The sequence below is a fragment of the Melanerpes formicivorus genome, unplaced genomic scaffold (assembly GCF_026170545.1).
Source record: "Melanerpes formicivorus ecotype bairdi unplaced genomic scaffold, bMelFor1.0.p_v2 SCAF_13, whole genome shotgun sequence".
Lineage (NCBI taxonomy): Eukaryota > Metazoa > Chordata > Aves > Piciformes > Picidae > Melanerpes > Melanerpes formicivorus.
In genome coordinates this window covers 11,793,975-11,806,532 of record NW_027142365.1, presented here as the reverse complement: position 1 = coordinate 11,806,532, position 12,558 = coordinate 11,793,975, and the positions used below count along the sequence as shown (strand labels likewise).

The following is a 12,558-nucleotide window of genomic DNA, read 5'->3' as shown; positions in this document are numbered from 1 at the left end:
GGGGCGTGATCAGCGTCGGGGGTGTGACAGGGAGAGGCCGCGCGGGGGCTGCCGGGAGGCGTGGCAGAGGGGCGGGGCCGCGCTTCGTGGGGCCCTCTGGGAGGTGGGGCGGGGGCGGGGCCACGCTGCGCGGGGTCTGCCGGGAAGTGTGGCGGCGGCAGCGGGGCCGGGGCCGGTACCGGGGCTGGGGCCGGAGCGGACCGCGGCGCGATGCAGAAATACGAGAAGCTGGAGAAGATCGGGGAAGGTGCGGGGGAGGCCGGGCCAGGCCGGGACCGGGCGGGGGGCACCGAGGGCGGGGGCGGTGCCGGTGCACGGTGCGGCGGTGACCCGGCTGCCCGCAGGCACCTACGGGACCGTGTTCAAGGCCAAGAACCGGGAGACGCACGAGATCGTGGCACTGAAGCGGGTGCGGCTGGACGATGATGATGAGGTGAGGGGAGGCGGGGCCGGGACCGGGACCGGGCTGGGTTCGGGGCTGGGGGCCGGTGCCGGTGCCGGTGTCGGTGCCCCCGAGCGTGCCCGTCTGTTGCAGGGCGTGCCCAGCTCGGCGCTGCGGGAGATCTGCCTTCTGAAGGAGCTGAAACACAAGAACATCGTCAGGCAAGGCTGGCGGGGGGCTGCTCGAGGCTGCTCCCTCCCCGGGGTGTCCCCGGTGCCGCAGGGAGCCCCATCCGCCACCTTGGGGACCGCCTCTTCAGGATGCCCCTTCTCTTCGCAGGCTCCACGACGTCCTGCACAGCGACAAGAAGCTGACGCTGGTTTTCGAGTTCTGCGACCAGGTGAGTGCTAGCCCTGGGGCAGTGCCAGCACCGGGGCCGTATTCACTGCCGCCGCTCCCTGACCCGGCCCTGCTCCTCCCCCCCAGGACCTGAAGAAGTACTTTGACAGCTGCAACGGGGACCTGGACCCCGAGATTGTCAAGGTGCGTTTCGGGGCTGCGGCAGCTCCGGGGTCCATGGTGCCTGGCCTGTCCCGACTGTGGAGGTACCCCGCGGCACCAGGGGGCTGACAGTGCCACCTGTGCCCGCTCCCCCCACAGTCCTTCATGTACCAGCTGCTGAAGGGCCTGGCCTTCTGCCACAGCCGCAACGTCCTGCACCGCGACCTCAAGCCCCAGAACCTGCTCATCAACCGGGTGAGGCACGGGCACTGTGGCAGGGGACACTGCTGGGGTGGTACCGGGCAGTGGGGCACAGCCAGGGCCATGTCACTGTGCGAGGGGACACTGCAGGGGTGGCACTGGGCAACAGGTCACGTCTGGGACTGGATGATGGGATTAGGGGATATGGAAGGGGTGACATCATGATTGGGGTGACATGAGGTGGGGGACATGCAGTAGGTGACACCAGTGAATGAGTGACAATGCAAAGGGCCATGGAGAGGGTCACAGCAGGAGTGAGGTGGCAGAAGGGTCACAGGTGGGGTATCACAGGTATCCCCAGCTGTGGCTCAGTCTCCCTGTCACCTTCCTGGTCAATGGGCCCAAGGGATGGTGGCTGATAGCCCCGTGGTGTAGGCTGGGCAGCAGGACATGGTGTCCACTGCTGTGCCCCCTGCCACATGGCCTGTGCTGTGCCAGTGATGCTGCCACTTTCCCTGCAGAACGGGGAGCTCAAGCTGGCCGACTTTGGCCTCGCCCGCGCCTTCGGCATCCCTGTGCGCTGCTACTCGGCCGAGGTGAGCAGGGGCAGCTGCCCTGACTCCTGACCAGGGCCTCTGCCTGGCATGGCCCCCGTCATCTGAGTGGGTCCCTTCTGGTACCCTTCACAGGTAGTGACACTGTGGTACCGGCCCCCAGACGTGCTCTTTGGTGCCAAGCTCTACTCCACCTCCATCGACATGTGGTCAGCTGGGTGCATCTTCGCAGGTAGGAAAGCATGGGAGGTGTGGGATGGAAAGAGCTGGGTGAAGGCTAGAGCTCAGAGGCTTGTGGTCAGGGCTGCTGGGTCTGGTTGGAGGCCTGGAGCTCGTGGTGCTCCCCACGGGTCAGGACTGGGTTCAGTTTTCTTCAACATCTTCACCAATGACCTGGATGAAGGGGCAGAGTGGACCCTCGTGATCCAAACTGGGGGCAGTGGCTGTCACAGCAGAAGGTTGTGCTGCCATTTGGAGGGACCTGGAGTCTTCCCTCACCTACACCCTTACCTCAGAGACCTGGCCAGGCTGGAGAGTTGGAAGAGAGGAAACTCATGAAGTTCAACCAGGGCAAGTGTAGGGTCCTGCCCCTGGGAGGAAGAACCTCTTGCACTACTACAGCTTAAGGGGGTGACCTGCTGGGAAGCACCTCCGTGTAGAAGGACCTGGGAATGCTGGTGGACAACAAGTTGCCCATGAGCCAGCAATGTGCCTTCATGGCCATGAAGGCCAATGGTCTCCTGGAGTGAAGAAGAATGTGGCCAGCAGGTCAAGGGAAGTTCTCCTCCCCATCTCTTCTGCCCTAGTGATGCCACATCTGGAATCCTGGATCCAGTTCTGGGCTCCCCAGTTCAAGAGAGACAGGGAACTACTGGAGAGAGGCCAGGAGAGGCTGGGAAGCTGCTGAGGGGCCTGGAGCATCTCTGTGAGGAGGAAGGGCTGAGATCCCTGGGGATGCTGAGTCTGGAGAAGAGCAGCCTGAGAGGGGATCTGCTCAATGCTCAGCAAGAGATAAAGGGTGGGGGGCAAGAGGATGGGGCCAGACTGTTGTCAGTGGTGCCCAGGGACTGGACAAGGGGCACAAAGTGGAATGCAGGAGGTTCCATCTGAAGATGAGGAGAAACTTGTTTGGTGTGAGGGTGCTGGAGCCCTGGAGCAGGCTGCCCAGAGAGGTTGTGGAGTCTCCTCTGGAGAAATTCCAAACCCCCTGGCCATTGTGATCCTGGGCAAGCTGCTGTGGGTGCCCCTGATGGAGCAGGGGGCTTGGACTGGATGATCTCCAACCATCTCTTTCAACCCCACTATGCTGGGATTGGGGGATCCTGCAGTGGCTGGGGGGGGCTGTGGGCACAGGGAGGACTGTGGGCACCACGGCCCCATGGCCTCTGTCCCACCTGCTGTGCCCCCCAGAGCTGGCCAACGCGGGCCGGCCGCTGTTCCCGGGAAACGATGTGGACGACCAGCTCAAGAGGATCTTCCGATATCCTTTGGGTGCTGGGTCTGGGGGGCTGCCCTGCGCTGCTGGTGGGTGTCATGTGGGTGGCAGTGGGTGGCTGGGTGCTATCTGCAGGGGTGGCCCTTGACCACTGCTGTCCCTACGCTGCTGGGAACCCCCACAGAGGAGCAGTGGCCAGCCATGGCCAAGCTGCCGGACTACAAGGTGAGGTGGGGGGCAAGCTGGGCAGGTCCAGGATAGGTTTGGGACTGTCTGGGGTGGGTTTGGGGGTGTGGTGGCCAGGGCTGACCCCTCTGTCCCCAGCCCTACCCCATGTACCCAGCCACCACCTCCCTGGTCAACGTGGTGCCCAAGCTGAATGCCACCGGCCGGGACCTGCTGCAGGTGAGTGCTGCCCCTGTCCTGGGAGCCCTTTCTGGGGGGCTGGGGGGTGGCTGGGGGCTGTGTGTCACTCCCAGCTTCCCCTGCTCCCCCAGAACCTGCTGAAGTGCAACCCGGTGCAGCGGATCTCTGCAGAGGAGGCCCTGCAGCACCCCTACTTCACGGACTTCTGCCCACCATAGGCACGCCCCAGCACTGGGCACCCCCCAGGGCAGCTCCTGGCACACTCCTGGCAGCATGGGGGGACACAGCCCTGCCATGGCAGCATGGGGCCTGGGGGTAGGTGAGGTGCCAGCATCCCAAATCTGCAGCCAGCCCCTGCCCCCCTATTTATTAGGTTTTTAACCCATTGCCACCCTGGCTATGGGGTGCTGGTGTGACCCCATTTGACTCCCTCAGACCTATGGGGCTGCTGGGGGCAGTGCCAGGACCCCCCCAAGCCCTCAGCCTGGGGCCACAGTGCTGGTGGAGGGGCAGGATCCTCTGGGACCAGACCTGGGGTGGATGAGACTCCTCCTTCAGTGGGACCCATTCCCTCTCCCCACTTCCCCCTGACCCCTTCCACGGGGGGGTCCTGGGTGCCAGTTCCCTGGGGAGGGGGCACCCCCTTTTGTACCACTCTGCTGTACGTGAGTCCCTGTTTGTTACCTCCATAAAGCGCTTCCCACCCCGCATCGCCGACCTCCTCCTTCCTGGGGAAGCCCAGGACGCCCCAGCAGCACAGGAGCCCGCGGCCCGGGGCAGACTTTTAATGGGGGAGGGGGCTGGGTGGGACACAGACACACACGGAGCGCAGCTTGGGGGTGTCTTGGGCACAAGCAGCACATGCAGGGACACGGAACAGAGCCGGGGGGGGTCCTGCCACCCCCAGCGCCCCACCTCCCGCCACGCCTCCGGGGGTTCCCCCAGAGCAGAGCATTTGCTTGGCGGGAGGGAGACCGGGGCACTTCGGGGCTCGGTGCCAGCCCCACAGCCGCAGTTTGGGTGCCCCGGGGCAGAGCGGGGGTGGGGGCTGCACCAGCGCCTCCCCCACACCCCAGTGCCCCTTCCCGGCCCGGCCGGGGGTCGCGGGCCCCTCAGCAGGAGGTGCCTAGAGGCGGGTGACGAGGTAGCAGGTTCGGGGGGAGGCCGAGACCGTCCGGGCAGCGCAGGGGGGACAGGGGGCTCTGCGGGGACATGCGGCGTCGGGGGCGGGGCACCGGAGCTCCCCCTGCCCCGGCCGGCTTGCAGCCCCCTGCGCCTGGCCGTGCTGGGGGGTCCGCCCCACGCCCACCTTGCTGTGCCCTTCGGGCTGCCCCAGGAGCCTTCCGATCCCCCCATCATCTCCTCACCACCCCGGCATCGTCCCTGACCCCCTTTATCATACCCTGACCCTCACCCTCCCTCCTTCCCCATCATCATCCTCCGATTCCCCCTTTCTCCCCTCCAGTCCCCTAGCAGCCCTCCCAGCTCCGGGGTCTCCCCCACCTCACACCGTCCCTGGTGTGGGGGGAGGTTGGGGTATCCCCCAACCAAGCCAGGCCGGGGGGTGTAAGTGAAGGGATGTGGGGCCGAGGGGACCCTGGGGTAGGGGTGCAGGGGGAGCGATGCATGAGGATGGGAGCGGAGCTGGCGGTGGGGGGGGATGATGCTGAGAAAAGCCTGGAATGGAGAGGGGGTGTTTCCTGCCCTTGGGGGATGGGCGGGGGGCACTTTTCCTTGTCCATCGGGGGCGTAGTACAACCTCCCACCCGCCCCTTTCCCGGCTCCCTGTGCCACTCTGGGGTTGGGATCTGGGGGTGCTGCCCCCACCCCGGGATCTCTACCTGGGCCCCGGCGGGAGCGGCCCCGGCGGGGTGCCTGGGGGGGTGCCCGGGGGGGTGCCCGCGGGATGCTCCTGGCGTGGCGGCGAGCAACGGGGATGAGCCGGTACCGGCGGCAGCAGATGGGGGTGGGATGAGGTGCGGGCCCCCCCCGCGCCGGCTGCGCCAGGGGAGGGGGTCTGGGGTTAAGGGGGTCTGGGGCGGTTACCAGGGCGCTGCCGTCGTTCCTCTTCCTCTCCCTGTAGAAGCTGAGGAGCTTGTCCCGGAACACCTGGGGAGGGCACACGGGGCACTGTCGGCTCAGAGACCCCGCCTGGCACCCCGCCGGCAGTGGGGCAGCACTGGGGGTGGGGGCGTTCAGGGGACCTCACCTCGTACAGGTAATCAAAGATCTCCAGGATGGTGAGCAGGCTGGCACCGATGAAGAGCCCCATTTGCCCCCCGATGTCACCTGGGCAGGAGGGTGGTGTCACAGCTGGGCTGTGCCCCTAAGACCCTTCAAGGACCCCCCATGACACCCCCAGGCCCCTCACCCAGCAGCCCTGCCACCTCATAGGCCTTCTTCTGCTCAATCATCTCATAGTTGAGTGCCTCGAAGAATATGTCCAGGACCAGCACGTTCTCCCTGTGGGCACAGGCGAGCCGGGGCACAGGGACCGCGTCAGATGGCACCTCCATCCAGATGGGTGGGTCAGTGCCAGGCTGTGCCATGGGCAGGGGAATAGGGTGGAGGGGTCTGTCCTGGGCAGCATAAGGAGGTGCTGTGCCAGGCCATACTGTGCCATACAATGCTGTGCCTTGCCATCCTGTGCTGCTCTGACATGTGCTATGCTATCCCATGCTGTGCTGTGCCATGCTTTGCCATGCCATCCTGTGCCATGCCATTCCATGCTGTGCTGTGCCACACCATATGGTTTACCCTGTCCTGGTGCAGATTTGTACATGGGAGGCTGTGCCCATGCCATGCCGTGCCAGTTTGTGTATGCTGAGAGATGCCATGTGGATGTGCCATGCCACATCACACCACACTGTGCCATGCCAGTTCATGTATGTTGGTGCCATGCAGTGTCAGTTCCTGCATGCTGGGGCACACCATGTGGCTGTGCCATGCTGTATCACCCCATCACACTGTGCCACGTCGGGTCACCTATGCCAGCAGGTCCCATGTGACTGTGCTGTGCCATGTCATACCATGCTGTGCTGTGCCAGTTCCTGTGTGCTGGTGCCATGCTGTGCCAGCTCCTGTATGCTGGGGGATATTTTGTGGCTGTGGGCCACAGCACTGTCCCACTGTGCCATGCCAGGAGAAGCAGTGTGGCTTTGCCAGGCCATGCACTGGCACGGCCGGAGGTTGGAATGGGCATTGGCACTGGCGTTGGCACTCACGCGATGTACTGCTCGGTCTTGTTGAACTTCTTGGCCAGGTACCTGGCGGAGGCCTTGCTGGGGATCTTCACCATGGAGAGCTCTTTGCCGTAGCGCACCATGGCGCAGGGTGTGCGGCACGCACAGTACTCGCTGTCCTTCTGCACCAGGAAGTCTGTGGGCACGGGGGTGGCACTGGGCACACCGGCACCCTGTGGCCAGGACCTGGGACACTGTGGCCAGGACTCCTGGGACACCACAGCTGGGACCGCTGGGACACCATGTCTGAGACAACCAGAACACCATGGCCAGGACCACTAGGACACCATGACCAGGACCTGGGACGCTGTGGACAGGACCACTGAGACCTGGTGGTCATCGTGGCCAGGACCCCTGCCCATCTCTGATGCAGGGCTGCTCCCAGGATGGAGCCAAGGCCTTGGCACAGAGCCCAGGTGCTGGTGGCATGGAACAAGAGTGCCATGAGCCCTGCCAATTGCACATGGTGGCAGATGCCAATAGCATGGCACAAGTGTGCCATGAGCCTTGCCAGTGACAGACACATGGTGGGGAGCCCAGACCTTCATGTCTGGGGTCTTGGCAGACAGGGACAGCAGTGACCACCTCCCCAGTGAGGACATTGGTGCCACATCAGGGCATCCAAGACTCCTGGGGGCAAGTCCGGGGGTATCCAGGGATGGCAAGAACCCCATGGCAAGCTCCATGATGGGCACGGTGCCAGCTGTACATACCCAGCGCGGGGTCCGCGCACTCCTTGTACTGCTCCGGGGTGCAGACATTGGCGTTGCCTGTGACGGGGTTGGCAGTGGCAGGGTCACAGGGGCCTCACCGTGCCCCCAGCACTGTGGGGATCAGCCCCTGTGCCCGTGCCAGCCTCACCTGGCATGTGGACCATGCGGCAGTTGCAGTTCTCCTGCAGGTAGCGTGTCTCGCAGTCCAGGCGGCAGGCAGTCAGGCTGTAGGCGCTGAAGAAGTCAGACTCGATGGGGGTGGCCTTGCAGTCCCCCCATGGCGGGGGCAGGTACACCAGCTGACCCCCGTGGCTAAGGAAAGTGCCCTCTGCCCGTGTGCCCATTGTGCCCACTGTGCAACCTGCGGCCCAGCCCGCCAATGCACCTGGAACACCCGGTCCCAGGGGATCACGGCACACTGGAGACCACACTGCCAGTCCAGCCCCTCCTCACCAGGGATGGTGTCACCAGCACCTGGCATAGCAGCAGGCAGGAAGGGGATGGGCGAGGGCTAGCACATGGCAGCACCCAAAGCCAGATGTGCCAGAGGGTTGGCACACACTTCTGAGGTGGCTGGTGGGGCTGTGCCAGGCCGTGTGATGGCTGGTGCAAGTGTGCTTGGTGAGGGAGTTCAACAGGGCACTGAGTGCCATGCTCCTGCTGCCGCCATGCTCTGTGCTACCCACGCTACCAGTGCCAGCACACATGGAGACACCCACTCGAGGCACCTAATTTTAGGTGTCTGGCTGTGGGGGCGCAGCCACCCCTGCCGCGGGCTGTTCAGCAGGAGCTTCAGGGCACTGCCAGGAGACGGCGCCCACAGCAGGACCAAGACATCCTGGCATAGGGCTGCCCCACAGCACAGCTGTTACAGTGGCTGGGAGTGGTATGGTAGTGTCTGTGCGGCACAGGACGGCACAGCTTGGCACACTGCGGGGGTCACTGCTGGGAGCTGGTGCCTGCGGTGGAATCAAGATATCTTGGCATGGGGCTGCCCCACACTCTTTCAGGGTGACAGAGCCGCTGCACCTGCAGTGTGCTTCCTGCCACGTGGCACAGCTCCGCGGGGCTTTGCACGTGGGGGTGGCCGTGCCCCCTGGCATGGCTGGATACCCGCTGCTGCTGGCAGGAGACAAAGGTCTGGAAGCCGGGGGCGACGCCAAAGCCGAGCTGGTCAATGAAGGGGGGCTCGTCCTGGCTGTGGATCTGCACCTTCACCCCCGCCTCGAACGAGGTCTCATCTGCGGGGAGGGGGCATCAGGGCGGGGACAGGCGAGGCCGGGTGGGATAGAGTGGGACCGGTTGGGGCGGGGGTCCTCACCCGTGTCCCCCCAGACGGGCAGGTACTCCTCCTGCTGTACGTTCAGCATCAGCTCCAGCCCATTGCCCGCGCCACCCCGCAGCGTGGTCAGCACCTCCCGGCCCGGGCCCCCGCCGTTGAACGTGTAGCACTTGCCCAGGCGGGTGAAGATCTGTGGGCACAGCGCCATCAGCCCCTCCCAGTGCTCCCAGTATGGGATCCCAGTCCTCCCGGTAAGGAATTCCAGGGCAGAATCCCAGTGCTCCCAGTACAGGATCCCAGCATTTCCCTATGCAGGTGAAGATCTGCAGGGATTGGTCAGATCCTCATCTTCCCAGTGCCCCCAGTGCAGGATCCCAGTGCCCCTAGCACAGGATCTCTGTGCTCCGTAGAAACCAGCGCAGGATTCCAGTGCCCCCCAGGGCAGGATCCCAGTTTAAGGAACACGGTATGCCGACCCCACCACTGCCCCACAGCCTGCACACCCCCACAGCCACACCTCCTTCACCCCCCCCCCCCCGCCAAGTCGTCGCCATCCCCCAACCTGTGCATCCCCAAGGCCCCAAAGCCTGCTCAGCTGGGGCGGGAGTCCGGTCGGATTACTGCCCGGGGCAGAGCCAGCCCTAGCCGTGGTGACAGTAGCACTCAGAGTGGCAGCCCCGTAGCATCGCGCGGCTGGGGGTGCCCGGCTCTGCAGCGGCTCTGCAGGGGGATTGGGTTTCCGCAGGCTGCGGGGAGATGCGGGGACACAGGGAGGGCATCGGGGCTTGGCTTAGCCACTCTGGCAGAGGCCACCAGAAGCTGGAAGCTCCCGGGGCCCAGCACCAACATCCAGGGACCCCGATGTCCTCAGAGTCCCCTGGGACCAGCACCTACAGCCAGGGACCCAAGTGGCCCCAGAGCCCCACAGAACAAGACCATGGCTCCCCCCAGGCCTGTCAATGTCCCATGACTCGGGGGGGTGTCTCAGAGGGACCATAACTGCCCCGTGGGGTAAACCCCTCCCCCGGTTACAGGATGTGTCCCACTCCCGTCCTGCCCCACTGCGGGGTGGGGGTGGGGGGCGCTGCCATGGCAACGGCTGCTCCCAAAGAGGGGACCCATCACCATGGCAACGTGCTGCCCAAGGAGGAAGGGGGGGCGGCTGCCATGGCAACGGCTGCCCGGCATTGGGATGTGCTGGGGCCCGGGACTGGGGGGACGACTGGGATGGGCACAGGGAAGGGGACACGGCCCCTGTGCTGCCAGCACTCTGAGTCTTCACACTCAGGGTCACACAGAGTCAGGACCCCCCAACCTTGTACCCTGGGGACCTGCTATCCCTGCTCCCTGCTGACCCCCTGTCCCCACACCCAGGACCCTCCTCTTCCCCACTAGCTCCCATCCCTGCACCCCCATATTGCTTCACCCATGCCAGCCCCAGGAGTGGCAACTGGGGGGGCACAGCCCCAGCCCACATGGGTCTCACTTGCTTCATCCATTTGCCATGGGGACCTAAAGGACCTTGGGGACAGGGTGGGACAGATCCCCAGCCCAGGTGGAGGATGGAAGCCACAGAGCCTGCCCTGGCACCAGCAACTGCCAGCCCAGTGCCCAGGCCATGGGCAGAGGATGGTGACCTGCAGCTAAGCCCTGGTATTAGCTGGGTATTTTTAGCTGGTGAAGCCGCGGTGGGTGCAGCTGGTGCCAGGCTGCCAGTACTAGGGCTGTGGTGGAACTTTCTCGCTGCCCACAAGAGATGAGGCAGCAGAGGGGCTGCTCATGGGCACACAGGTCTGTGGCACATGTGGGCACATCCTGACACTCCCAGTGGCACCTGAGGGCATGGAGGGCAGTGGAAGAAGCTCAGACTGCCCTCAAGACCCTTGGAGTGGGAAGGGAGTTGGGGACCACCAGAGCAGGCACCAGCCTCATATGTCAGTGGCTCTCTGAGGTCACGGCGGCTCAGCCACAGTCCCAGGATCCTGTCCTGGGGACTCTCAGCCCTACAGCCACATATCACAGCCCTTGCCCACAGGAAGTGCCACCAGGATCTGCTGCAGGGGCTCCAGCATCTGCTCCGGCAAAGGGACACAGGGGCCAGGGAACTGCCAAGGGGACAATTTCTCTCTGAGCTCCCCAAGAACATTCATGCCACACACTGAAGGTCCTCAGCTGTGATAATATCATGCCCATGCCAGTGGTGGCAGAGAAGGGCACTGAGCAGAGCCACATGTGGTGGACATAGGCTGCTCAGCTCCCACAGCACACAGCTCCCTGGTGCTGCCACAGCATGAGGGATGTGCCCATCCTACCCCTGCCACCATCCCTTCTCATGCCTTTGCCCATCCTGCCCATGCCACCATTGCCACCACCCCTGCTTATGTCCTACTTCTTACCACCAACCCTGCCCCTGCCCCTGTCCCTGCCCATACCATTGCTCCTGCCCTTCCTATCCATGCCAGCAGCCTGTATAGGCTCAGTCCCACACAGCCCCATCGGCACACTGCTGGGCCATGGCAGATGTGGTGGGAGCATGTGGGCACCAGCAATTCCCTGGGTCATGAGCAAAGTGGGCGCAGCCAGGTGGCTGGGGCCAGGTGCCAATGAGCTGTGGGGGTACAGCTCTGGCACAGGGAACCTTGTGCCCATGCTGGAGCTGGCTGCATGGGGGAGCTGCGGGTGTGGGAGCCTGTGTACAAACACAGCCCAGGGGAAGCGCTGGCTGCTGCTGGTGCCCGGGTGGCATCTGGGGCTGCTGCAGGAGGAGCAGCACTATGGGCTGTACCAGTGAGCATCCTATAGCCACCAGCATCCTGTGCCCGAGCAGGCAGAGCACAGCACAGCTTCAGCCTGGGCACTGTTCCTAGCTGCCTGAGACCCTTGTGGTGCAGGCTAGGGCCACCCCAGGCTGGTAGCTGTGGTGTGCTGTGAGTGGTGGGATGCAGGGGTAGGACAGGAGAAGGGGCTCACCCATGGGTGCTCCACAGTCCCAGCATACTGGTGGCAGGACACCCCTGTCCATTCATGATTCCTGGGGGGTCTCGGTCACCCCATTCCCTGGCAGATCCCTGGTGCCAGGCCATTTGTGCCCATTCATGCTCCTGGGGCCTGTTATCCCCACGTTGGGTGGCATCCCCGCGGCGCGGGCACTCACCACGGTGAAGTTGTGTGCAGTGCAGCCGGCACCGCGGAAGGAGCACTGGAGCAGCATCTCGGCCAGGTCGTGGCCCGTGCGGTTGTAGAACTCAGCCATGCTGAAGGGCTTGGCCTTGAAGTTCCTGAAGTTGGCCTTGTCCCGCAGCGCTGCCAGGACGTGAGGCTCCGCCAGCTGCGGGCGGCTGATCTCGAAGCGGTGGTCGAGCAGCGCCAGCAGCTCCCCGACGTGGTACAGGTCATTGCGGGTGATCTTGGAGAAGCGGAACTCGTTCAGGTTGCAGATGGTGATGGCAGGGAAGGTCAAGTTGGCAGCTGCCACTTCGTCCAGCTTGGTGACGTGGGGGTAGGTGAGAAAGTAGGCGACACGCTCGGCGCAGACCAGCAGCAGCAGCCCCAGCGAGCCCAGGAAAAAGCCCCCCCAGAGCCCCCGCCGCAGCGACGCAGCCCCGTAGGCAAAGACGTGGCTGATGCCATGCAGCGAGGAGCTGTGGGCGAAGGCCCGCAGGCTGGACCGGGCAGAGCCCCCCCCGCTGCCCCCCGAGCCCCCCCCCCTCATCCTGACTCCCCCGGTACCACCCCCTCCGGAGCGCTACCCCCCGCCCTTAGCCCGCCCCCCACAGCCCCCGGCCCATCGCCGCGCCCTGGGGGCTGCGGGTGGGCACCGGGGGTGCCGGGGGCAGGGTGGGCAAAGACAGGACCGGTTGCACTGAATGCCCCCCTCCACTG

The 12,558-nt window shown here is 64.8% G+C and overlaps 2 protein-coding genes across 3 annotated transcripts; one reads left to right on the top strand and one right to left on the bottom strand.

The window, feature by feature from the left end:
- The first annotated feature begins 134 nt into the window (after window positions 1–134).
- Window positions 135–3,753, top strand: CDK5 (cyclin dependent kinase 5). Its single transcript, XM_068146148.1, has 12 exons — window positions 135–247; window positions 345–433; window positions 536–603; window positions 722–782; window positions 869–925; window positions 1,043–1,138; window positions 1,606–1,680; window positions 1,774–1,870; window positions 3,049–3,118; window positions 3,238–3,298; window positions 3,398–3,478; window positions 3,571–3,753. The coding sequence occupies exons 1-12, from the start codon at window positions 211–213 to the stop codon at window positions 3,655–3,657; spliced, it is 879 nt and encodes a 292-aa protein (XP_068002249.1). The 5' UTR covers window positions 135–210; the 3' UTR covers window positions 3,658–3,753.
- Window positions 3,754–4,215: 462 nt separating this feature from the next.
- On the bottom strand, window positions 4,216–12,388 carry ASIC3 (acid sensing ion channel subunit 3). Of its 2 annotated transcripts, XM_068146141.1 has the most exons (11): window positions 11,831–12,388; window positions 8,716–8,866; window positions 8,508–8,635; window positions 7,543–7,693; window positions 7,395–7,451; window positions 6,664–6,817; window positions 5,811–5,902; window positions 5,649–5,728; window positions 5,486–5,548; window positions 5,281–5,351; window positions 4,216–4,641 (listed from the first exon to the last, which is right to left on the bottom strand). In XM_068146141.1, exons 1-11 carry the CDS (start codon window positions 12,386–12,388, stop codon window positions 4,566–4,568), a joined length of 1,581 nt encoding a protein of 526 aa, XP_068002242.1. In that variant the 3' UTR covers window positions 4,216–4,565. The 2 variants fall into 2 exon arrangements, with proteins under 2 accessions (XP_068002242.1, XP_068002243.1); XM_068146142.1 differs by lacking the exon at window positions 5,281–5,351.
- Window positions 12,389–12,558: the final 170 nt, after the last annotated feature.

Bases quoted from the DNA above. Each gene is read 5' to 3' on its own strand.
- CDK5 (XM_068146148.1), top strand. From the start codon at position 211: ATGCAGAAATACGAGAAGCTGGAGAAGATCGGGGAAG. The intron at 434-535 runs GTGAGGGGAGGC...CGTCTGTTGCAG, and splicing joins GGCTGGACGATGATGATGAG to GGCGTGCCCAGCTCGGCGCT. The intron at 3,119-3,237 runs ATATCCTTTGGG...TGCTGTCCCTAC, and splicing joins CAGCTCAAGAGGATCTTCCG to GCTGCTGGGAACCCCCACAG.
- ASIC3 (XM_068146141.1), bottom strand. From the start codon at position 12,388: ATGAGGGGGGGGGGCTCGGGGGGCAGCGGGGGGGGCTCTGCCCGGTCC. The intron at 8,636-8,715 runs GTGAGGACCCCC...CCCTCCCCGCAG, and splicing joins GCCCGTCTGGGGGGACACGG to ATGAGACCTCGTTCGAGGCG. The intron at 5,729-5,810 runs GTGAGGGGCCTG...CCTCCTGCCCAG, and splicing joins TGAGGTGGCAGGGCTGCTGG to GTGACATCGGGGGGCAAATG.